Here is a 25,843-nt window from a genome sequence, read left to right as displayed (position 1 = left end):
AGTGAACTGACGCATTCGTGCCATAAACATGCCATAATACATTTAGTGCACGCTTTTATGGCACAGAACTGTCAAAATACAACAATAAAATTTGTTGGAAACATTGTTTAGAAGTAGGTTGCTAAACGACGTGGTTCTCAAACGACTTTGGTTATTCATAAAATATTGAATCAATGATTATTATTATTTTATACAAATTTATATTGAAACCGGAGCGATGATCTCACGATCGTAGATAATAGTAGTTTATTTAATGAGTTCGTGTGTAAATTGGGCCTTTTTTCTCACAAGTGGGCCATTATTAAACGCGAGTGAAACCAGTGCCAAAAAAGACCCAATTTACACACGAACGAGTTGAATACAACGTTTTTTTGTTCGACGAGCCCCTTAAAGGCTCCAAATCGCTTAAAATCTTTAAAATTAGCTTGACGTTTTGTTTTGACAAGTGGTGACATTTATCAAAATCCGTTCACACAGGAGAAAATTCTCAAATTCTGACAGTGTCGAACAAAAAAATGTTGTAATACATGCATGTAAAAACTTCCTTTGTTCCACTCACATCCTATAAAATACTCCCTCGTACCTCGGTCGTATTTTAAACCCCTTCGTGCCATAAAGGATAACTTTTTACACTTATATCTTAAATAACTATTAAAGCGAAATGTACCGTGTGAGCAACAAGTACTGATTGAGTTGGCAATAAATTCTGGTGATTTTTGGTGACTTTTATGTCATGTTCCAACGAGAAAACCATTTTATTAATAAAAGATTACAAAAACCAAGACGTTTCAATTTGAAATGTATACCAGCTGTCAATAATGTCAATAAAACAAACCGAAATAGGTACAATTCACAGTCTTGAAAATTTTATGTAAATTTTTTTTTTGCCAACTGAAACAGTTATTGTTGCTCACCCTGTAGTATAAACTAACAATAATAAATAATGTAATTTAATAAAATTCACAAAAGAAACGTGCGAATAAAAATGCTAAATTGAAAACAAGTAATAAAGCCGAAATAGTTTGTCTTTTAGATTTAAACAAAATAAAACACATAAAATGTAAGTTATTTGACAATATCAAATATATAATCTGTTTCAAAATCAAAAATCCACCACCTGTTGAATTATGTTGGCAGAAAAAAAGAAATCCCCAGAAAAAGTTTAATTTTTTTGGGTTGCCTCAACCTCCCGCTAAAATTTGACATTGAACTGTTGAGTTTATTTACGAAACACTAAATAATTATTATGTACAAAAAGGTTTTAGCTACCATATCATACTTTTTGAGTGAAATAATAAAATGAGAATAAAAAACACCATGAACTACGACCAAAACGACTGTCCAACAGTTTTCTTTCATAACCCCACTTTTTTTTGACACTTGCAGACACACTAAAAACAAAAGTCGGCGACGTTGTCGGTTGTATTTTCGAGGTAGAATGCACAATTGGTGGATTTTTGATTTTGAAACAGATTATAGGTAAACAAATTAAATTTGAAAAATCGTAAATACCAACCGAGTAATATGAAAACAACTAGCGAATTAACCAACCTAACAACAACAGTTTTGTTTTATACAAATTGAAATTTAACGTTAAAATAATTATTTAAATGAAATTTGAAACTGTAATACAGCTGGTTTCAAAAAAATCGGGAAATGGAAATTTTCCTAATGTAAATTTGGTTTTGTCGATTTGTCAATTAATTGTCTACTTGACAATACCTATCAAGTAATTTTTAAAAGTGTCATTGAATTTTGACGTTAAATCTAACCTATCTCTCGTAAGAAGGTTTCACACTATGGAAAAATTGGAAAAAATGTGTCAATTTTATTCTGACAGTTCCCGTTTTTTTTTGCAATCAGCTGTACCTACAAAAATTGTCGTGAAAACTTTGGGACCACACTTGAAATGAAAAATGAAACATAAACCACGCCCCCTTTAACCAAAAGTATTCAAATACAAGTATTTTTCCAGAGTTACCATTAAAAATATCATCAGAAAATTAGTCACTTTTCAATGACCTCTATTATTGTTAAAGATAATAGAATCTTGTAATAATTTCTTCGTCGTGTTAGGTTAAATTTTCCAAAACTTTTAGAGTAATTTCTAGTGAAGCGACATTTGTTAAATTTGTACTGGTACAGATTTGCGACGAAATTAAGTTCAACATAACAAATTGGAGGTGGTGATTAGAACAGCGCCTTATCAATTGTTTAGGTGTTTCAACATAATAAATAAATCAAAATCGTAGGTATTGATATAGTCGAGTAACCATCTTGGAGAGCTCTCACAGATTTTTTAAATAATGTATGTTGTAACGAGTGAGCTCCTCCAAATCAGTAAGTAGTACTGACAATTATCTGATCGACGGATTCATAATAAAGTGTGAAGAATTGCTTCAGGTAATGCACGAAGAGGAAAACAAGGAAGGTAATGAACGAAAGGTGAACAAGGACATTCGACAGATGGATGAAGAGTTTCTTGAGAATAAGGTGAAGAAGCAGAAGGACAAAAAGCTCCTGCATGGGTCACTACCAGGAGCGCTACAAAACATTCACTAGTCTTGGTGATCCGATCTGTTAAAAGATGAAGATCTAACAGAGCCTATTGGGAAAAACTGAATTTATGTCTTCATCTTGCTGGTCGCAATAAAATTGTGTTGTTGTATAATTACGAGTTGCATTTGTGGTAACATTTGATGCTCGCACTTGCTAAGGTCGCACTTTTCCAGTTCGACCTAACAAGTTATCAACACCGAGACCACCTAGTCGCGGCACTATCAATTTAATTCGATAAATGAAAGTTTGTGCAGAGCCAGTGACGTTTTAATAACACAGCATAAGAAATGTTGTCGGTCGATCGGTGCTCGAGGCCTGGCTCATTAGCATCGTTATAAACAATTACCGCGTGTTTTCTGATGTTTTTGTTGGACTTTTCGCTCGTCCATCTCCGTTCCGCGCCACTTGGTAAATCCCAATCGGTCCGAGTAGCGTTTTAAACGGACCGTAGAAATAAATAAAGTAAGATCATAGGCGATTATAGTCGACGATAAAGGGCTTTAGTGAATGAGACCTGCCGCCCCATAAAAGTCACTCAGTCTAGTCCGCATGCACACACAACTGGCGTTCATGTCATTGCCAAAACGGGGGTGCTAATGCTCAAATGGAACAGAAAAACGCACCATCTGTTGACAATCTAGCCGGGAAATATCGCACCGCTTTTTGCATACAACACTAACTCAATTTGGTTTCTGGCTCGAGTCGCTCTAATGGAATTGGTTATGCGTCCGGGTTAGTCGATTAAAACGCGGCCTCGTGTGGTATTGCTTTGAATATTTAATTAATACTTCGGAAGTAATTCGTTTATTCGTTCTTTGTGGTGGAGCGTGTTTTTTTTTTCGTCTTCGGAGGTTGTGCATTTTTAAGGCGGCGAGGATATCAGACGGGGAAATCTTCCCGGTTTTCGTGAATTATTAATGGGAACGCGGCTAATCTGGCCAAAAGTCGGTGGATCTCCTTTTTCAAACACGGAATAATGCAGTTAGCGAGCGGATTCGGCGTGCGAGAGCTTTGCGCTTTGATAAAAAGGCCGCGCTGCGATTTAATTTCGACGCCGTTAAAAATTCAAACATTCCACTCCGGAAGTAATTGGATGTATCAGTCGGTTCTGTTCTGAGGGAAATTGATTCCCAAAAAAGACATTACCAAACTATCGGGACGAGGCGGGACGCAAGAAATACAAAAACAAAGTCACAGCTTTACAACAATTTTTAAATTGTTAAACGGCTTCTGTCGTTTCTTTTTATAATGTCTTTTCCAATAATTTTATCAAACATTATTTATTTATTAAATGTTTTAAAAATGTGGTAGTAAATTCAAAAAATATCTGAACTGTCAACTCGATAAAAAGTAAGGTTAGCAGAGTTATTTTCTAGTACTTTCTGTTTACACGGTTGGTACCTTTCATTTTTAGCGATATTCCCATTTTTATATGTCTGGTGTGCAAATTCTTCAGATATCATGTCCACACGATCTCATTTGATGTCTTTGATGTTTAATACTTTGAGTGGACGGATCGTAATGACTTCCAGGTATGGATTAGCTAATTCACTAGTTATTTCCGTATTACAGAGTTGGTACCCCTAATTTTTCAAATTATTTTTTGTATTGTCAAATAAATTACAAATTTAATCATACTTAGTTGAAATTGAAAATTTTCAAAAAGAACTAAACTGGATTTGTTACCTGTTTTGCGCTTGTCACCTTTAAATATTTTATTCACAATTTTATTTTGACAGTTTTACTTACTTTACTTTATTTTACTTTTCTGCATTAACAAAAGCTACAAGAAACATATAGGGTGTGGGTGCCTAAATAAAAATCTACTCAGGAGTGCTTTGAAAAATTTTCGAAACTTATGTATTATCCGTTCACGATTATTTCAAATTCGGACTGTCTATGAAAATCTGACATTTTAGTTGGCAATATTGTGATTTGGCATAATAAATCTATTTTAGGTTATAATTGAATTACACTAAATCAATTAGGGAATTGACAACAAGGCGAAACGTCATATGACATGACCTGACGGCAATCTAACAAAAAAATATCGTGGCCTCCTGCGTGTTTAAAACAATCGTGAACGGCATAAACAAAAATCACATTTAGCTAAGCGACAAACCATTGTCAGAACAAGGATAAAACATCTTTCTGTCATAAATGCCTTTTGTACAGTAGAATAAATCATTTTGTAATATTTGATATCTCTTTATGTTGAGAAAAATATTGTCCTAATAAAAACAAGATACAAAATAAAAAACAAAGACGTTTAATCACAAATTGGAGGTTAATTTTGACAGATACACAAAATTTGTGACAAAACAAACAGATTTTTATTTAGTCAGGCAATATTATGAGGAAGATAATTAAATTAAAAAGGATCTGGTTGCTGGAAAATCCTAATAAGTAGTAAACGATAAATCTTTAGATGGGTGAAAAAAATATTTAAAAAAAATTGGTTATTGAACTCAGACTATGTTGGTGCTTTTTGTGGTGTTTTAGATGGACAGGAGGGTACCGGGTGTCCCCAAATCAATACAAAGCGCAAAGTGTGACAGCATATCGCCGATAATGAATAATAGAATCGATGTTACCTCGATGGGCATCGTAGCGTGTCATAGCGGACACACAAAAAAAATAATAATAATGGTAAAAACTTCCCTCCTGGTTTTACCATAATGGTTATTGTGTCATTATTACATAACAACCCGAGTCACGATGACAACTTTTCCGAATAACCGCATTCATATTTAATCGAGTGGTTAATATTTTATAGTTCCTGTATCAGAACCAATTGATCTATTGCGTTTTTATCATTCCAACTCATCATTTCCTCTTGCCCTCTCGGCGTCACGAGTTTTTTTCACGGGGATAACAAGAGACAGGGGTGGCCGATGGGCGATTAGCGGCCGTCCAGAAATCGGAATTTACGGCGTGCCGAATTAATTGCGCATCCATCTTGTTGATGATGTTTTTCGATCCGGGCACGAAATCAATTCCCACAACGCGGCTATGATGTCAACTTCCTGCGCCAAAAGGCGCTCCTTCCACGCACCATTAACCGGCGACAATGCCCCGTTCCGTCGATACCTGTTGTAGATTCGCGATCCTCGTCAACCCCAGAAACAATACGGCTTTTTAATTAATTCACGGGGTTAAAAGCGGACGCCGCATCCATGAATAAATAAGCGACATATCGCCCCGAACATTTACTAAATGGACCGGATTATGGCGATGTCACCCTAGCCGAGTGCTGGACGGTTTTAACACCGAGAGGGGGTTAATGGATCAATCGGGGTCGGCCGGATCCGGCAAAACAAGTGCATCCAATTCAATTAGTATGCCGGATTAACACCGATCTCGCTTTGTATCGACTTCTCGATGGATCCGGCGGGGTGCCATTTACCACCAGCCCCTCCGTAAACAGGGGCCCCGAAGAAGACGAGTCATAGTCACCCAAAATTTCTACAACATATTTTTTCCTGCCACAACTGTTATTACTACTGTTGTGACTATTCTATGGTCGTGCTAGTTAAAAGTTATTTATAATTGGCGAAAAGCAACAAACTAAATTTGACAGACAATCAAAAGGACGCGGATCAAAGACAGAACCTTGCGGTACACCTGATGGAACGCTAATACAATATGATGATCAACACAAAAGATGTGAATCTGTGGAAAACAAGACTTGTGAAAACATGTGGCGTAGGTAGCTTCAATCATACTGACAGCGATGATGAAGAAAAGGTTTGCCGAAAATCCAACAAACAAGGTTGTGGTGTGTGGTGAATCCAGTCACAATGTTCTTCTTTCCGATTTCGAAAATAGGATTCTGCCATGAATATGTAAATGAAAATTTGTTTTAATAAAATCCATGTAAATGTCACAACTGACAGATGACAGTTTATAACGTTACGTCGAACGTTCTCAACAATTCTGTATAACCAATACCAAGTCCAAAATAACTAACAAGTTACTTTCTTTCACGTAAATAAGACAAAGATAAGGGATTCGATTTGGATATTTTTGTGTTCTTTTGCAAACATCTACTTTTAAAGATTTTGGTCAACTCGCGAGCGGCACAACCCTTCCGCTAGTTTTGTTAATCGCAACTGTGAAGTATCAGCGTGCGCTTAGCACCGACACCGACCAGAACTACATCGTTCCGTTTCCAAACCAATTATCCACTTCTAGACCTTGACTGTTGGATAATTGTTCGAATTTTTAACACTCCAGCTAATCTCGTTATTTCTTGGTGCTTTTTGTAACAATGTAACGCGGAAACTACGTTTTTAGCTCGTTTCCTTGATTATCTGTGACTGTAGGTGCTCATTATGTGGTTTGCATTATTCGCAACCGTTAGTCGAGCGACAAACCAATTTGACTGGGCCCTCCATTGATAAACACTCATCACGGTATGCTGGGGGTCCCTTTTTTGCTTTTTTCAAACACACACTTGATTTCTATATTTAATGATTAATCGATCGCTATCAACTTTTAAGGAATATTTTTATCGTGTTTGTTAATAGATATGTATTTGTTCTTTGATTGAAAATTGAATGAAAGCCTGATTTTGTCAATGGTAAATCTCGAGTGTTCTACAAATCCCCCAGAAGTGATAAGAATCTTGTTGTTGTGAAAGCGTTGACTGATAGTGATAACATGTTTATAGTGGACACTATTATCAACTAGATCACATAACACTACGCACGAAAACATACAGACTTTAGATCATCTCCAATTTTATATTTTTTCTAGAACGTGTTTTGAATTAATAATCTGCTTTATATCTCGGATTTAACTTATGTAATCTTTAAAATTAATGAAAGAAAAAACAATAAATTAATGCAGTATTCTGACCGATAAATATGAAAATATGAAATTTACGAAATTTCCCAAAATTAGTTATCTTGTTTTTCCGGTGAGAGAAGATATTTTTTTTTGTAAAATGTTCACTCTTTCTCTCTAAGTTGAAATTGATTTACATAATATCTATGTGTTTTTTATTTTGCTTAATTCTCATTTTGTCCAATGTTTTTCAAAATTGTTCGAGTATTATTTTGAAACGAACTATTTTTGAGCTGTACTTCTTCTACGAATCGATCACAGCAAAAATAGAACTATGTATGTATAAACTCAAGTGACAAGAGAACCAGAACAAATCCAAGATAAGAACGCTGCTTGATGAGAAAAACACGATCTTTATCTCCTTCGTACGAAAAATTGTACTGATTTCAAGAAAGTGGGTTAAAATGAATTTAAACAAATATTTTGGGATACTTTGACGAGACAAGTAATAAATGAGAAGAGTGGGAGCCACCAAGAAAGTGAGTGGAAGGTGTTGGGTACTTGGGCCCCCACACCGTGACTAAGTCCCTCGATTCGGGTTCCTTGATTTTTGGGCCCCCGTCTCATAAATCCGTTCGAAAGGGCGCGGCGGTATATCAATGAAGTCTCCCGAGACAATCAGTAAATATGTTCATAATTCTAGAGGGTACAAATTATACCATGAAGCATGACTATAACCGTGCACATAAAAGGCCTCCCCAGCGTCCCCGGCCCACCCCTTGTGTAAACCGGCGCTACCCCTGCGGTTTGATTTCATAATACTGCCCACTGTGTTTATATTAATTTTAATTCTGTTTGTTTTTCTTATTATTCGAGCGCCGACTTGATTATTTGACAGTACCCTCGACTCGTCAATAAATAATCGTCGAAAGTCGGTCGGTCCTTCGAGCCGGATATATAGCGATCCATCTGCCCGGCCGCGAGATACCGTCGTCCGATAGGTAAATGACCATTAGGAGGGTGAATCATGGGGTGGCAGATGGTTCAGTGGCGCGCACGATCGTGCCGCACTTAGGACAGTATCATTACGGCGTCGGGCGCCTTCGGGGGGCTGCGACGCCCCGCGGCGCTCATCTGTTCGCCGCCGGCTACTCGATAATTATCCGTGGACTGTTGTTTTGTTCTGTCAAGTGTCAAACAGGAAACGGGCAATGTCGGACGCGTGGCGAAGACGCGTGCTGTCAAATTGAAAGCGGCAACTGTTAATCGTCGACGGCCCAACTGTTGACACCCGAACACCCCACAACACTTCCGGTAACAACAATGCCTTTCCGGACGGACGCAAATCTGGATTTCCGGCGTTTTGTTGCCGATTCCGGGACCCCCGCAGACCGAATCGATCAATTTTCGAGATCGCGATAACGGATCACTTCAGATGCATCGAGTTGACACGATCGTGTGGGGCTTTTCGCTTAAGCTGTTTAATCGAACTTCGGACGTCCACCAGAAATTATTCGAACAAATAAATCAATCGCGAACGACTTTTTGTCAATTATGTCGAGTGTCAGGTGTCAGTTGTTCTGATGAGTCCAAGCGTCTAGCTCTAGATGTTTCGCACCAAAATTTCATCTTGGAGATAATTTGGTCCACAGTGATTGTTATCTTTCATTGTTATTTTTACCAACAATAGTTAATGGAAAGTCACAATTTATTTTTTCGTTATTCCATTTTGCTGATGGTTTGTAAAATATTTTTCTTATTCAAAATATAATACCTAAGTTAAGATTAGAAAGAAAGATTGAAAGTTTGACAATATTTTTGTAATTTTTTTTTTTATACAATATGTATTATCTTTTTCTATTTCAGTGTTATAAAGAGCATTTTGTGTAACTGAAAACAATTGCACAAAGTTCAATTTTGTATCATCGTTCCAGTGAATATCACAGTAAATATCAATGTTAAATGTGATGTCAAAAATAAATCTGAATCTATATTGTAGGATCAAAATAAACTATTAAGGGGGTAGACTATTATTGTAATAAAATTTGGGATACAATTGGAAATTTAATTTTCAATGAAATGTCATTGCTTCATGAATACCAACCCAATACGTACCATTAAAATAAAAGCACTAGACAATTATTTTATATTTTTAATTAAAAAAAAAAAAATAAATTAATGAAGGCGAAATAGAAAAAATAGCATGTTACACTCTAGAGTCTAGTCCAGTCAATGGGGGATAAAAATGGTCGTTGCCTTACAAAAGGTGGGGTAGTAATGATTTTGAAATATGTTGTTTCAGTAGCGACCCTGACGAAAACTCCAAGTTTTCAACCTTGGGGCCGGTGAGCGCGAGCCGCCATCTTGGACAAAAGGTGCAAAGGCAAGTTTTCACAGAATAATTCGATAACTGTTCATTATACGAAAAAAATGTTCAAATAAAAGTTGTAAAGGATAAAATTTGGCAACTTTCTTGTATTCATACTTTTCTTGTAAGTTTAATAGGGACTGAGATACAATCGACAAAAGATACAATTTAACGAAATTTTTGCTCCAAAAAACATCACACTTTATTGCTACATAGTAAATTTTATAAATGATCAAATCAAATATTTTGTGTAATAAATAACTATTAATAATTATAATAAATAATATTGATAGTAAATTTTACAAATGATCAAATCAAATATTTTATGTAATAAATAACTATTAATTATTACCGGCGAGACGCCGGTAATTATGTTGATTAGCACTGCACTATTACTTGATAGTAATATCCGTAATAGTGTATGTACTCCGGCAAAATTGCCGTGCCGCCGGGTGGTACAGGGTTCAGATAATGATTGAATGTATTAGTAAAAAAAATGTGCCTATGTATTTTGAATGATTGTTGTGTTCCACAAGACACATGTTGTCTTCGACAAAAGACAATAATAGTATATTATGATACGAGTCTTATAAGAAGCATTTTATCGCACGCACGGTTTTAGAGCACGACGACCGTAGCGAGGAGTGCACTAAAGGAGTAAGTGCGATAAAATGCCTTATAAACGAGATGTCATACAGTATTTTTTGTACTTTGCCACTTTTTCAATGAAAAAAAAATAATTTAAAACCGTTAAAGTTGAAGGATTCCACCCAAGGTCATGTCTGCGGTCTGCCGCGACACCACAGTATTCGTCAAAATTAAAAAATTACATTTCACTATTTTTAGTATTATTATTATATCACGCCTTTTCCTATTACGATACGCAAAACAGTATCGTAATAGCATCAGTACGAACGCAAAGTAGAAAAATATTGTATTGGAATGGATACCCAGTTTTTAGGACTAATCCACCATCTCTGGTATTTTCTCACCAGATTTGAAAGAGCCAAAGAGCATTCCAAACCATCATCATTGTCATTACGATGTTTTGTTATTTGTGCTCGTTTATCCTTTTTGACCTTGCATTACCTAACTTCACAAACACAATTTGATGAACTGAACTTACACTTGCTGTCTTTTTTAGTTGGAACAATATTAAAGGTGAAATTGTTCTGAATTTCGTCTATAGAAAATATTATTTTAAACACTTTCTAGTAAGTATTATCATGCGTTCAAATGAAATCCTGAGCTGAGTAGGCGTTGAAAAAAGTAAACCGTTTAGAATAGTGTAAAATTTGAATTTCCCGCCGCTTGACAGGAATGACATTTGTTAGGTTTAATCGCCACATAATTAAACATGTTGGTTTTCAGCAAAGGGTGCCCTTAGATATTTGCTTCGAGAATAGGAATCGTTAGTCATTCTATTTTTAATGTAAAACGATGCAAAGAAAGAAATAAAGAAAGATTTTTTTGTTTCTAAATTTTAGGTTAGCTGTCAACATGCTCTAATGAATTTACACTTTGAAAAAGCATAACAATTGACGGTTTCCAACGCCCTCCCAGCCCAGGATTTCATTTTAACGCACGATATAATATCGCTCCGTTTGACAGGAATGACATTTGTTTATGTTTAATCGAGACATGATTGAACATGTTTGTTTTCAGCAAAGGATGCCCTTAGATATTTGCTTCGAGAATAAGAATCGTTAAGTTATTCTAATTTTAATATAAAACATTACAAAGAAAGAAAAAAAGAAAGATTTGTTTGGCTCTAAATTTTAGGTTAGCTCTCAACATGCTCCAACTAATCTACACTTTAAAAACTTAAAAAAAACACAACAATTGGCGGTTTCCAACGCCTTCCCAGCCCAAGATTTCATTCGAACGTGCGATAAAACCTGACACATTTACATCCAATGCACTTACTTAATTCTTAACAACACAAATTTCCAATTTTTTTGTTATAGTTGTTCAAGAATTCTAACGTTATTTGGCACTTTAACTTCAATAATGGGAGAAATATTATTTGTAACTTGGTACCCTCCGTATTGCTTTTAAATGCAGAGCCGGTCGTATTTCAAGACCGTCGATATTTATAAATCTGCATCTAAAAATTAATGATTAAGGATTTGACAAAACAAATAGTTACTAAAAAACTAAAAAAAGATTTAACTGAAAATTAGATATACATAGATCAATATTTGAGTATTACATTGTGGAATACCCCAGACCAAAGATTGATCTTTAAAGATGTTTCTTTACGTCTATTATTGACTTCTTTCTTTAACTATTTAAACTTTTAGCGATAGAAATCCCTTTCAAAAAACGAACTGTAGATCATTTAAAATATGTATATTCAAATTTTTGATAATCGAATTGGTAAAAGATCTTAAGCCCTAAAACCTTAAACTTTAAAAGTTCTTTACCCTTCCAAGATCGTGTTAAATAATTACACATTAAGATTGTATGAGTATACTCGTAAGATGTACACTTATTTTTTGTACAATTGTATTTTTGGGTCCAAAAGAATAATGCATTTTTAGATTTTTTTTACATAAGTAAATACATGCGAGGGTACTGTAGCTTTAAAAGTGTAAGTAGTTCAATAAATCCTGATAGTATTTTATGAAACCGCTTGACAACGTTATTTGCTTAATTAGAGTTGAATGCTCTTCTATTAGGGAAGCTTTTGGCATCTACCCTAATTACAAGACTTCCTACGTCATTGCTAGTTATCTCAGAAGCGGCACATCACATTTCACTCTGTGAAACTCATTTACGAAGAAAAATCTTTTCGTCACGCGTTCGTCGGTGTTATGAAATGTTTGCCGCTTCACTGTGAACTGTGAACTGTCAATTTTTGTCACTGTCAGTGTCATTTTTTACGAGAAAAGTGCGGTGAAGAGAATTTTATTTATTTCTTTTTAAATTAACAATTGAATCTAAAAACATTGAGTTGTTTTGTAACAAATGTGTGAACGGTGTGTATTCACATCATTTTGATTTTTTTTTATGGAGCGGCAACCATAGATTTTACATTCAGTTTGGACTACAATCATTTATAATGACCTGTATATCTCTTGAAATTTCTTTTACATTATCTAATCTATCACCCCTCGATTAGCCCGATTCTTTTTCCATTGACTTGTTTTCGCCGCCCCACTTGTCACCCTTTCCAGTTGTGGAGTGGGTCATTTTGCAGATGAGTCCGTGATGATATCTTGGTCCTTTCCGTGTGCCTTAACCGCCGCCTCCTCGCCCTCGGCGGCGCAACATCGGCAGATGCGCCACTCCCGTCCTTCATCCCGTTAAGCCCTTCAATTTACGGTCGACTCTGTCCGTATTCATGACGATGATTAGGGACAAAACGCTCTCCTTGCTTTTCTAATCAAACAAAACCCGCTGACTTTTCACAACAATGGTTTCCCGGACGCAGAATGGGCTGATTGAAGCCGTGTAACGCCGGCTTACATCCCCGTATTTCATCGGGGTCTGGTCCCATTCTCTCTCCCGTCCACCCTCGCCCGATTCTTATTCGTGCAGGCGCGGACTCGGACATATTTTCGTCCTATTGTTTCCTCTCGCGGCCGTCTTCGCCGATTGATTAAAACGGGGTGGAGGGACCGTCGACAATTAGCCGACTTTGATCCGGGAACGCCAAATCTGGACGGGAGATCTTCGGGCACGCACCGGGGCGGACTCCCCGGGTTTAATCGGGAATTGCAACAACGGGCGTGAGGTTGGCCACGCGCGCCTAAACGCTATCGTATTGTCGACGGGACTGCTACAATGCACATGTTTGGCCCGGGGATTAACAGGAACGGAGTTAATAGCCGATGTCGCAGACGAGTGCATTAACAAACAATGGGGCGGCGAGCTGCACGACTAAATACCGAACAAATTCCCGAAACAGCAAAAAACCGGAGCCAGACATCCACAAAACAAACAACAAAACTTGTTGTAACTTGATGCTTTTTTCTTATAATGAAAACATTTTTCGCGTTTGCACCATTTTCTTTGTCGACCTGAAAAACGCAGTCTATGCGGCAGAACCCTCGTTGACCGCCCCCATTCCATTTTCACCATTTTTCCATCACCTTTGAATGTTGAACAATCCCGCCCCGTGCCTGAACAATATTAGCAACAACAAAGCGAAGACGTGTTAAAGTGGGGCTTTTAGCCTTATTAGTTGGCGTTCGTGCGCGCCGCCCCCTGTGCGGTCCCACGGAGAGCATATCGATACATGTGTGTATTAGTCCTTTAGGGTTGCAGGCAAATGAGGCGGCGGTCGATGATGCGTGTGCGGGGGCGGCTTTCCCATTCACCCGGCACTCAGCATGATTAGAGCGGGGAGGACGGGAGCCGCTCCCGACGTAATCATCGTCGGGGGCGGCGCGGAGAGGGCAGCGTTGCCCTATTCAACCGGTGTTTCTAGTCAACCTGGGGGTGAAGAACGGAAAAATCGACTGAAAAACACTTCACGTTGCGGCTTTATCTCAAACGGTGGATTTCCTGTCACCCTGTATATATGGTGGGACCAGATGGAAGCCCCACCTAGACGCAGATGAGTCGCACGTGCCACTTGGCGGACTTCCACGCACGCGACCGCCATGTGGCCGATGAGTGGATGGACGAGGCACGAAGATTGTGTTTCCTTTTACGCAGAATGGGGGTCGGGTCCCTCCACCAAAAACTCTTAAAATGCGGAGTAACACCCCGGTTATTACGAGCCGCAGGTGGTCTTTATCACCTGTAATTACGCAACTCGATTCATTACGGAAATCGCGGCGTGGGGCGAGATTTTAGGCGTTTATTGGTCCTTCGCGCCGGATACGGGACCAGATTGAAATTTTAACGCCGGTTTTATACGCCGCATAATTTATTTAGCGCTTCACGGAACTAATTATCTTCTAAGGATCTAAGGGAACCGTCGTACTTTGAAAAATTGTCTTTTAAATACGCAAACATTTTTCAAAAATGCTAATCAATTTAACCTGTTTTGGAAACCAACAAAAAATTAATATTTTTATCAAGGTTTTTCTCTTTTAAACATACATATAATTTTTCAAAATTATCATATTTTTTTAAAGATCCTAAAAATTATTTGAAAATTTTTTTGTCCGTGAAATACAAATCTAACCTCTCATCCTTTTTTTTACTTTTTAACCACGTCATTTAATTCTTTTAAAATTTTTTCTCTCTCACTGACAAGTGATAAGGGATCGTTCTATTATTTTTTCTTTTGTAATTGTCCCATTCCCAAAACTTTCTCAAAGCCAACATCATATTGTCATTAAACTTTCCCAAATAGCTTTGTTAGACCAGTTGCTCTTCAATATGTTTTAGTTCACTTAATTAATATAATGAATACTCGTACAGCTGAAAAGCTGATCAGAGAGAACCAAAAATGTTACAACCGAATCGATTTCATATTAATTCCTCTTTTTTATTCTTGACGAGGGACGATTCTCGAAGTAATTAAAACAGTTGTGGGTTTTAGGTAAATTAGAGCTTGTTTGCTTCCAAGGCCGGAACATACTCTCTAGGTCGTGCATTATCTATGATTGGGTCGACCAACATAGTCGATACAACAGAGATGGAGAAAAATCGAACTGTAAACTAATAGTTCATGTTTATGTTCGCCATTCAACCGATTAATTAATCCATTAATTATTAATGTCTAATTGATGCTTGTTGTTTGTTAAATTTTCGGTTCATATTAAATAAAAAAAAAATAGATGCCTTGAGGAAATTCATTTTATTTGGAAAAAACAAATTGGTTGGAATGTCAGAAAACGCAAAAAAAAATTGTACCTATTTGTTTTTGGTTACCGATGCGAAGAAAAAAACAAACAGAATTACTTAAAACCGAAAATGTATCTTATTTTTTGACAGCACCACCACCATACTAATGTATGAATAGAAAACGATTAAATTAAAGATTTTATAAACATAAAGGAAACAACATAATTCTGTTTTTTATCAAAGAGGCACGACCTGTTGATTTAAGTTTGCAGTAATAAAATTTTACTAAATTTAGGGAATTTCATGATATCTATTGGCTACACCTGCCAACGCCTGTCATTTTTAATGTCTTTGAAAGTACGCAAATTCACATTTAAAATTTAAACGTGTTATTAAAAATGTCTCGCAAATTTTGTAATTAACTTTATTAATTATTAACATGCTGCGCTACTAATATCTCTACATAAGCTCAATTTTTATATTATGACATTTTCACCCTAGGTCAAAAGTGTACAATGTTGCCAGCTCTATTTTTGGTGTAAATTGCGATGTTGATGGTTCTTTAATAAAAAAAAAACAGATTATAAATATGGGCAACTAAACGCCGTTCACTTTGTTTTGGCATAATGAGAGGCCCTGATATATTTTTTTAACGTTGGACACACTGTTTGATTTCCGTCACTAAGGTGCCTGACATGTGGACCTATCAAAATGAACATAACATGTTGCTGAACTTCCCGCAATATCTGAGAATTTTTCTATTGCAAGCTAGTAAAACTGACAACAATGCACTAGACATTGACGCTATTTATAACCTCAAACTTAAAAAATCATAACCTAAATCAACAGACAGCTTTACTACCAAAATTAAATATCGAGCGAGATACAAAAATGTAAAATATCGAGGATATAGTGAGACAACTATACAACAAAAATAAACTAGATAAAATAATATAGATATATAAAATTATCTGTAACAAGTTCGAAAAAGATATAACAAAATGAAAACAAACAACAGTAGCCAGAAACAATGTTAGGAAAGAGAATGAAGGAATTTTATTTCAAAATTCAAAAAGGAGAAATGATTATCGAGAAGAATTTCGTATATGTTGAATGAGAAAATGCTTAACAATGATGTAAAAGAGAAAACAAAGTGTGATTAATACCGAAATAATGTTAAAGATAATTGAAAAATTTTGTTGAAGAAGAAAGTCGTTACGGTAAAAATGAATAGCAAATAACAAATAGTAGTAAGTAGTTTTTTAAAAGAAAAAAAACTTAAGTAGTTGAAAGCAAACACTAGTAGTCAGATCATTGATAACATTAATATAAAAAAGCAGATTGATTGCCGATACGATCTTTACTAACGAGGAATACGGAACATTTGAAACGACATCAAGTGCAGATCAGATCTTAGATCAGAATTTTTTCGTCATCACGCAAATATTTGTTATTATCATCGGCAATGCTTTTCGTGATTTACTCTTGGTTTGTTTACGTTCGCATCATGTAATTTTTTTTGAAGGCGAAAGTAACGAAATAAGTCGGCGGGAGCCACCACCACCGGCGGCCCAACCCTCGAGGGGCGACCGTTTCCGCTTACACTCGAACAAAAACCGCCGCAACCGCCCCTGTTTGATCGGTGGCGGTCACCTTTCATTAAAACATTAGAACCAACTCGCTCCTACAATTACACGTCCGGACTCGGCGTCACTTGTCCGCCGGGTGTTTGTGCGCTTTTTAAGACACGTGCGGGGCGTCCCGGCCCACGTGTCCGGAATACTCCGGTTACTGTGGAGCAACAGTAGCGTTCACATGGGAAATCTGTTTAATCTCCCATCGTCGACTCACCCTTGCGGTAATTAGGTTAGGATTGATGCGCATTTTCGCTGCCAAAAGCCGCATCGATTCCGGTTTTTCGGCGGTAATGAAGACAAAGCGTCGGTCGGCGGCGTCCAAGTGATGCACGCGGTCGCCGATGCATCTGCGGAGGACCGGCCGGCGGCAGCAGTCGCGCGCTTACCTTCGAGGGCCTTGTTCCGGGCGAGGAGGGCCAGCAGGACCTCCGAGTTGGGGGGACCGTCCATGGGGGGCATGCTGGGGGGCATTCCTTGGATCAGCGGGAGGCCTCGGGACTGGTCCAGAATGGACATAGTCACTGCACAGCACCGACTGAGCGTCTCGGAGCCACTTATCTTATCGCCGAATATTCTAATCTCGATCGGCGGTTTTGGTCTTGCGATTTTTCGACGGCATCGTCGGGACTCTCACTGTTCGACCGTTAATCCCGGTACGTATGTCTCGTGTAGGTTATATTTTTCAATTTGCGTTAACTTAGTCTGGTCCGTTTAATTTCACTAAGTGTTTCACCCCGAGCCCTGAGATTCACTGTAGTAAAGGAGTCTGTCTACCTCGCTCCCTCCACCCTGCTCGCAACGACGCCATTATTGAAATCAGTCTTGATTATGGGCAGTGACGTCACGAGACGACGGGCGTCGGCGCGAACTAGGGACACTCCCTCGCAGGACGTCCTCTTCGTCCTGCAGGATGACGACGGAACGACGAGCGCACAAAAAATTCGATATACGGAGATCCGGGACTAATTAACCCACGAATCGAACACGATAACGTGCCCACGGTCACGCTGATGGACGATCAGATTCATCAGAAGACAGACACAACCCCAAGAAATCTTTTCGCTTTTACCCGACACATAAATAAAACAAAATTGCCATTATGTACATATTTCCACAAGTTCAAGAGCAAATATGTTCCACACAACGAAGCTGGAAATGTTTTTAACAAATTTAAATTTTAAATAATTTGTCCGTGATTCGGACCTACATGATGATTGATGAGTCTCTGACGGTACTTTTCCTAGTTGTTTTCAATTTGACGACAGACCTGTCCGACAGATTTAAATTATGATCATCTACTGTTAATAATCTGTTCTGCAGTTGCTGTTTTTTTATGTTCGTTTACAACGTAAAAATAAAATTCGCCTTTGACAATTTCGTAATGATATTGGATAATTTCGGGAAGCCAAGTGCACGCGCAGTAAACATCAAAAATAAATTGAAACGTACTCGTAATGTCGTCAACAAAAGCGAGGAGTATAGTCAGCGTAGGGAAGCCATGTTGGGAAGAACCGATGGTGCACTTGAACGAGTTAGATAACTGTCTGGCAGCTGAGTTCTCAAAGACGTTTGCAAAAGAAACAGAAAAGCAACTGGTCTGTAATTATGAAAATGTCGTCGATTGTAAGAAAATGCGTGAAAGTCTTCTGTGAAGGATCAGAAACAAGAAAGAGTTGATGTTGAATAATTTACGAAAACTTTCAAGACGATTAACTAAAACGGAAAAAAATTGCTTCGGCCATATTTTAGTTTTTGCCTTTAACAACTTTAACAAATACAGGGTGAGCGAAACTCGATGTCAGCTCTATTCATCGATTTTTTTTTTCCCAGAAACTACTATATTTTGGCATATTTAAAAAGAGCTAATTCTTTTGAACAAATTTTGTAAAGAAAAAAATTTGCTATCTTTTTCAATCAATCGTCACGATTTAAATAAGATTGCAAATTTTTTTCTTTACAAAAATTGTCCAGAAAAATTAGCTCTTTTTAAATATGCCAAAATATAGGTATGTTTCTGGGGAAAAAAATTCGATGACGTCATTATGTATTTCAGTTTCCAAATATGGAAAAATATGCAAATTTGGTTTAAAATGGACCTTACTCAATCCCATTTCAGAACCTCTTTTCAGATTTGCTCTATCGTCTTTCCTTTTCTTTGAATAGAGCTGTGACATCGAGTTTCGCTCACCCTGTACATTTTTTATTTATTTATTCTTAAAAGCGAAACAGTTTGGTATATTTTATTTAGGGTGATTTCCATAATCTCGCCCGTTTCTCTTATTCTAAATGTGTTTTATGTGATTGACATTTGTAAACAAGTAAATTAATCATTGCATTTTATTTTGTGAGTTAAATGATCTTTGATTACTGAATTCTTATTTTCCAAACAAAGAACAATATCTTAAAATATCACACTGTTTCTACTAAGTGACTAAATATAAATGATTTACGCAAATTTGGCATCCCTCAGCAATTTTTGCTTCTTCTCGCCTAATTATTGTACACGAATAAAATTATCAAATACCTTACAAAAATCATATTTTGTTATGGCGAAGATCAAAATGTCTGTCATTAATTTATAAAAAAATTTTTGGACGTTAAACACCGTTCACGTTGTTTTGACATATGTAATGAGAGGCCATGATTTTTTTTTTAAGGTTGGACACACTGTTTGATTTCCGTCACTAAAGTGTCTGACATGTGGACCTACCAAAATGAACATAACATGTTGCTGAATTTCCCGCGATGTTTGAGTATTTTTCTATTGCAAACTAGTAAAACTAACAACAATGCAGTAGACATTGACGCTATTTATAACCTCAAACTTAGAAAAACATAATGCAATAGACAGCTCTACTATTGGGTGATTTAAAATGATTGATAAGTGTGTGATAAGTGTGGCAACTATGTACGAAAATTTATGTGGCTACTGTGTGGGTATGAGAGAGTTCCTTATATAAGATAACAAAATTTTTATACTGTCATTTAGACAATTAAAAGGGCTATCAGAATCAAGAAAAAAAAATAGGTTTCCATTTAAAAAAAGTATCGATGACGTCATCACTCGAAAACAAATGACTGCTTGGAATTTTCTTTAGAACTAAAACATGTATTTTTATAAACTAAAATTGACCTGTCCAAAGATTTTTTTGGAAAAATTTTTGTTCAATTTTTAAGGAATTTATTCCATACTTTTGCCGCTCACTGTATATTTTTTTTTGTATTTTTGATTTTGTACTCATGAAAAAATTATCCTCCGAATACCCCTCGAGAGTGAGAATAAATTGAAAATAATTCTCCAGATTCTTTTTCAACCTTGTTGCCAGATGGCAACAAGTTTTCGAAAATCTGTAGAATTATTTTCAATTTATTCTCACTCTCTTGTGATATTATTACAGATAACTCAACACGACCACACAGTAACAAAATCAAATAATAATTACTCCAAATATTGAAATTAATTGGAAAACTGCCAATCAGCATTTTTATCTAGAAAATTGTATTTTCTCAGCTGACCCCGTAGTAGTAACTAAAATGTTATTATCAATAGGACAAGTTAAATTATAATAAGCAGGGAGAAAAAATATACTCGTAATATTGATAAGAGACTCTCACATGCTTGGGATGTGATGAACGCGAATGACGCCATTCCATTTTGGGCAGATCGTGACAAAGAACAAAAAGGGGGATTTCTGTTTAAGCAAGAATAATCAAGTTAGAATCTTTTGGACTTTGCCACGTGCTCCTCAGTTGCTTTATACAGTGTGGAACAAAATGATTGTCATCTAGTTTTCTTTGCATTACCCTTGTAAAAATACGAAATGCCGCTCTACGAAAAACTCAAAATATATATCCAAATTCCAAATGTGATTTATTGCAAAGGTATGATATGAATGCTAAGTTGAGATTGAAATTGAAAAGGAGCTAACAAAAGCAAGTCACAGCTAGTGTTGAAAGTGGCTACCAACGTTTGTTAATTCAATTTAGTAAATTGTAACAATTGTCAATTCGATTGATGATATTTTTTGACAGAACTAATAGTTAGGTACTCCAAAAAAACATGTGCAAACTAGATGACAATCATTTTGTTCCACACTGCATTTATCATACTTAATAAAATTAAATTTTATTTCCATTAGATTAGACTTCGCTAATTTTCTGTGAAGAATTTAAATCTTACCATCGAAACAGTTCCATTTAAGACTTACTACAGTAAGTTTTTAATTAACCTTGACTGTCTAAGTTGTGATCAAAGAGAAACTGAAGTATTTCGCTAAACGATACAATCTGTGCTTTTGCCCTTTCCTTGTGCATTACGAATATCTTATTTAATTCAAGAACAAATTCATTTTCTTTTTGTGAATTTGTCTTCCTAAATTTAACAATTCTTGACTACAACAGTTAATGTTTTAGTTAGCACACCTTTTTCAAATCTTTTTTTTTTTGTTATCTGTCGCCTATTAATATAATATGTGAATTACTTAACAGAAGCAAGTGGTATACTTATACTAAATTTTTCACTGCATACAGCAAAAATTCTACAATGGAAAAAATAATTTCAAAGAATGTTGATCATATCGACTTGTTCAGTCTTCTTAGGGACGGTTTTACCAACGTGAGTTAAATTTCATTACAGATTAAAATACACGAAAACATTGTTATAACAATAGGTAACTAAAGTAACGAAGCATTTTAACCTACAGTTAACGTTAACTGGCATTGGTGAAATCGGCCCTTAATAAATAAATGCACTTGAATTTAATAGAAATTTAACTAGTTCCTTTAATGTGTATTAAATCAAGAGGATTTGATGCACTCAGCATTTTGAAAATCTGCATCATACTACGTACTCGATGTTGTAATGTTTTGTTCTATTTGTACAATTTTTCTGTATTCGGATTTGACTTGACTTGACTTTAATAATTCATTTATTTAATAGTTTATTTATGTATTTTTCGGGCTGCGTAATAATTTTTTGATAGAAGATCGTGGCACAGAATAACCTAAGTGGCGCCTTGGTATTTTTCCTTAAATTTTTTAAGAGTGCAAAAAGTACAAAAGAATGTTCTTCACATTTTCTATTTTTTTCTCAAAAGTCTTGTGGTCTTTCGTACTTCGTATGCCTAACAGATGTAAAGAATATTACGAGCCTTTTTTACAAAGTCAATTTGAGTACAAAGTAATTTTATTTCTACTCTATATCTTCCCGTTTTAGTGACTACAACCTTTAAAACAGGTTAGACGTTACACTCTGCTTTTTTAGAAAGCCACACCTGTTTTGGTAACACCTTCGTTTTTTCAAATTTCTGAAATTGAGATTTGTGAAACATTTGTCTTTAGTGAAATGAAAAACAAAACATTATTTTATCGATAAAATCTTTTATGACTTAATAAATATTGTAATAGCTGTTTAACTGTCCAATTAGATAATAATGATTTTGCATAATCAACAATTATGATATAAAGCTGAATGCATTTTAATCACTCATTGAAACAAGAAGAAATAAACAACGTGTCAAGAAAGGAAAAATTGGAATAATTACTAAGTAACAAAGTAATGATATATTATTATTATTTATCACAAATAATGCGAATCAAATAAATAGGAATTTTTTACGGCGCAGGAACGAATAATATTCGATCACATAATAAGAAGAAATTAACAAATGACGCACTGTGATCTTGCGGTTGAAAACAAACTCCAGGAATTTGCAAATGTCAAAGATGGGAGGCAATTCGCATTCGGAGCGAGAGGGGGCGAAGCGAAGCCCGCAGCCCGAACCTAATTCCGGCCCCCGACAAATGTACCTCATTAAAACGCAGATTTCAGTCGGAAACCTGAAAAACGCGCACTTCCCTCCGGCGCATCGGCAATCGATTCAACTCTCAACATATCATCAAAGTATAAAGTAAAACCGGAGCGAAAAGGAACAAATCGCCCCCCGAAAACATCCTGAAAAATGTTTCCCGATAAAAGCTCGCACGAGTCCGCGCGCATAAAAGCACGGAGAAGGTTGATGGTGTTTAATATTTCTGGGTGTGGTTGGCAGCAATGGTGCGGCGTCGCCATGGCAACACGCCAACATCGACATGCCATGAAAAATCCCCAAAGCGCCCGCCGGAAAAAAAACAATCGATATATTATATACGCAAGGACGTAATTCGAAATTTTCCGATTGTCCTTACTTATAGAGTGTTGAAAAAAATTAATTAGTATTTATGACTGCGAGGGTGTTCCGGACCGCGCCAGGGGGTGACTTGCACTAGGGGGCGTTGTGAGACGTCCCGCTGCGTGATTTATTTATTGTTTATCGAGTGATCCGCTCCTGGTGGCGGCGTGACCGCTAATTTTTCTGCGTCTTGCATAAGCGGCTAATTATTTTTAAGAATTGCATTGTTGCAACGGCGACCTTGATATTGCCACTTGTTTGTTAATAAACAACAAATCAGCGTGGCGATTCGAAAAAAAACAACAATATAATGAGTTGTTATAATTTAATTGAATGCGTTTATGTAGAACGAAGAACTTTCACTATGCTAATGACTGTTACGGCGATTGTTCCTTCAAGATGATTTTAGCCTTCACACACGCTAAATGACAACAGATTTTTCTCGCATTTCTATTATTATAACTCAATTAACCTTCGACTAGCACCAAGTCCCACCAGCAAAACCCGAAACTTTCTTCTTTAAGTTTCTAAATCTCTCATTGTTTCCAGCGCATCTTTTACGTTCCACTAACAAATAAACGATTAAATAAACAAAAAGTGTTTCATTTTCCAACAACTAAAATTCAAATAAAGAAAAATACTACAAGTTAGACAAAAACCTTGTTATATTGGGGTCGGGCAATTTGTTTAATTTTCTTCAAAAAAAAATTGAGATATAATATGAAAAGAAAAAAAACATAAAAATTAATACCTATAGGTATATTATTAATTATTATCAATACCTGTTCCTGTGTAATGTAAAAATTAAATTCTACAAATTACCTGTTAGAAAATTGTATTCATTTATTATACATACTTTATTTAAAACAATGTTTGTGATAAGCGGTAAACCATAATAAGATGATTTACCAATAAACATAAATACTTAAAAAAATAAAATAAACAAATTTTATTTTAAATAACAAATAACAATAACACATAAACAAATTACCTGTTTCAGCGACGAATAACGAATAAATGAATAACCAATAAAAAATTATCCGTTATTCGTATTCGAATAAATATTTATTCAACAATGCCAAGTCTGCTGTATACAATAGTTAAACAGGATGTGTTGAGTGGCTACATCAAGTCCTGTTGAATATATACAATAAAATAAACTATGCGATTAAATTGTCATTGAATTTGGACGCGTCAATTTTTTGAAGTGAAAACTTCTTTAGGCGCGCCACATACATTTTTTCCCGGGCAGTGAATTAGTTTCATGCGACACGGTAAAATCGTTCGCAGCACAAGCTAAAATCGATCGCAGCACAAGCGAAAATCGTTCGCAACACGACACGGCAAGCTAAAATCAAGGGAGTCGAGTTTTTCAGCGGAGCGAGCGAAAAACAATCAACTGTGCGTCACTTGTCCATTTTAAATTTTCATTGTACGTTGTGTTGTGACCTGACTGACCTCAGTGCAGAGCTGCAGGAGTAACTGTATATATATATACAGGATACTTCACGAGTGATAATGAGCCTGACGTAATTTAAAATGCAACCCACACTATATTTCCGTAAAAAGCTGGCTACTGAAATTAAAATGTCCGGCTTTTTTTGAAAATGTATTGTCGGTTGAATTTATTATTCCTTCAGGCTCATTATCACTCGTGAAATACTCTGTATAGTTTTATCTAATATAAACGATAAAGACACGACAAATATTGTAAGTTTACAGATGAATGTAGGATTTAATACGTAATTCTCAATTATATGGCTTCAACAATTCATCTATTGGAAAAATGTGTGTAGCAAAATGTGAAGAGGAAAATGGACAAATGATCATAATACAGGGTATTGGTATTGCTATGAAAACTTGTGTTGTGTTCAATATCATCATCAAGAAAATAAAACTGAAACATCCAAACCTAACCTCACAAATTTTGCCAGAGTGTACCTCTAAAAGCGGACGTATTTGCAGTTTCTATTGAAAAATAGAGATTTTTGATGTTTATTTAAAAACAGCATTGGATTTAAATAATATTAATTATTAATGCCTTGCTCCTTATTCCTCCAAGTCATCCATAATGATATATTTTTTATAGAATATTATATAAAATCAGTAACGACCATCATTAAAGTTTTCACTTCTGTCTCTTTTTTTTTAATAATTATTTTTACACTGTTGTAGACTTTTTGCTAATCGAAATGAGAAATGTAGATATTACAACAGGTATACATATTTATTTTAGATACACGTAAGTCTTCATTGAATAGATTAATGTTTAAAAATACAAAAATAGAGAAAACACAGACGATGAAAACGATTTAAGAAAAATTATCGGTGCTTTATTTTAAAAAATTTACATACATGTTTCATCGTTAATAAAAGATTAATTTTACAAAGAAAATGAGCGAAGAAAACTTTCTAAGTGTGGAATGAGCTCCAAAACTACTACCATCGCTAGCACCACAAAACCCAAATTATTTAGTAAAATTACTCTTTCAGACATTCTCAAAATGTTTCTTTAGCCAAATGAAAAACATCTGTCAAATCGATTCCAATAATTTGTCTAAAAAGACCCCGATAAG

General features: G+C 35.9%; 1 protein-coding gene across 2 annotated transcripts in view; it reads right to left on the bottom strand.

Annotated features, from left to right (window-relative positions):
- The window catches only part of Lim3 (Lim3 homeobox protein), a 29,728-nt gene extending 11,857 nt beyond the window's left edge, over window positions 1-17,871 (bottom strand). Inside the window, exon 1 of one of the 2 annotated variants that reach the window (XM_069049276.1) lies at window positions 17,484-17,871. In XM_069049276.1, coding sequence (XP_068905377.1) covers window positions 17,484-17,613 — 130 coding nt within the window. In that variant the 5' untranslated portion in view covers window positions 17,614-17,871. The remainder of the gene's footprint in view (window positions 1-17,483) is intronic. The other variant, XM_069049277.1, reaches the window with a different exon arrangement.
- Between the last annotated feature and the right edge of the window lie 7,972 nt (window positions 17,872-25,843).

The sequence above is a fragment of the Tenebrio molitor genome, chromosome 5, assembly GCF_963966145.1.
Source record: "Tenebrio molitor chromosome 5, icTenMoli1.1, whole genome shotgun sequence".
NCBI classification, from domain to species: Eukaryota; Metazoa; Arthropoda; class Insecta; order Coleoptera; family Tenebrionidae; genus Tenebrio; species Tenebrio molitor.
This window is presented reverse-complemented; position numbering and strand designations above follow the sequence as displayed.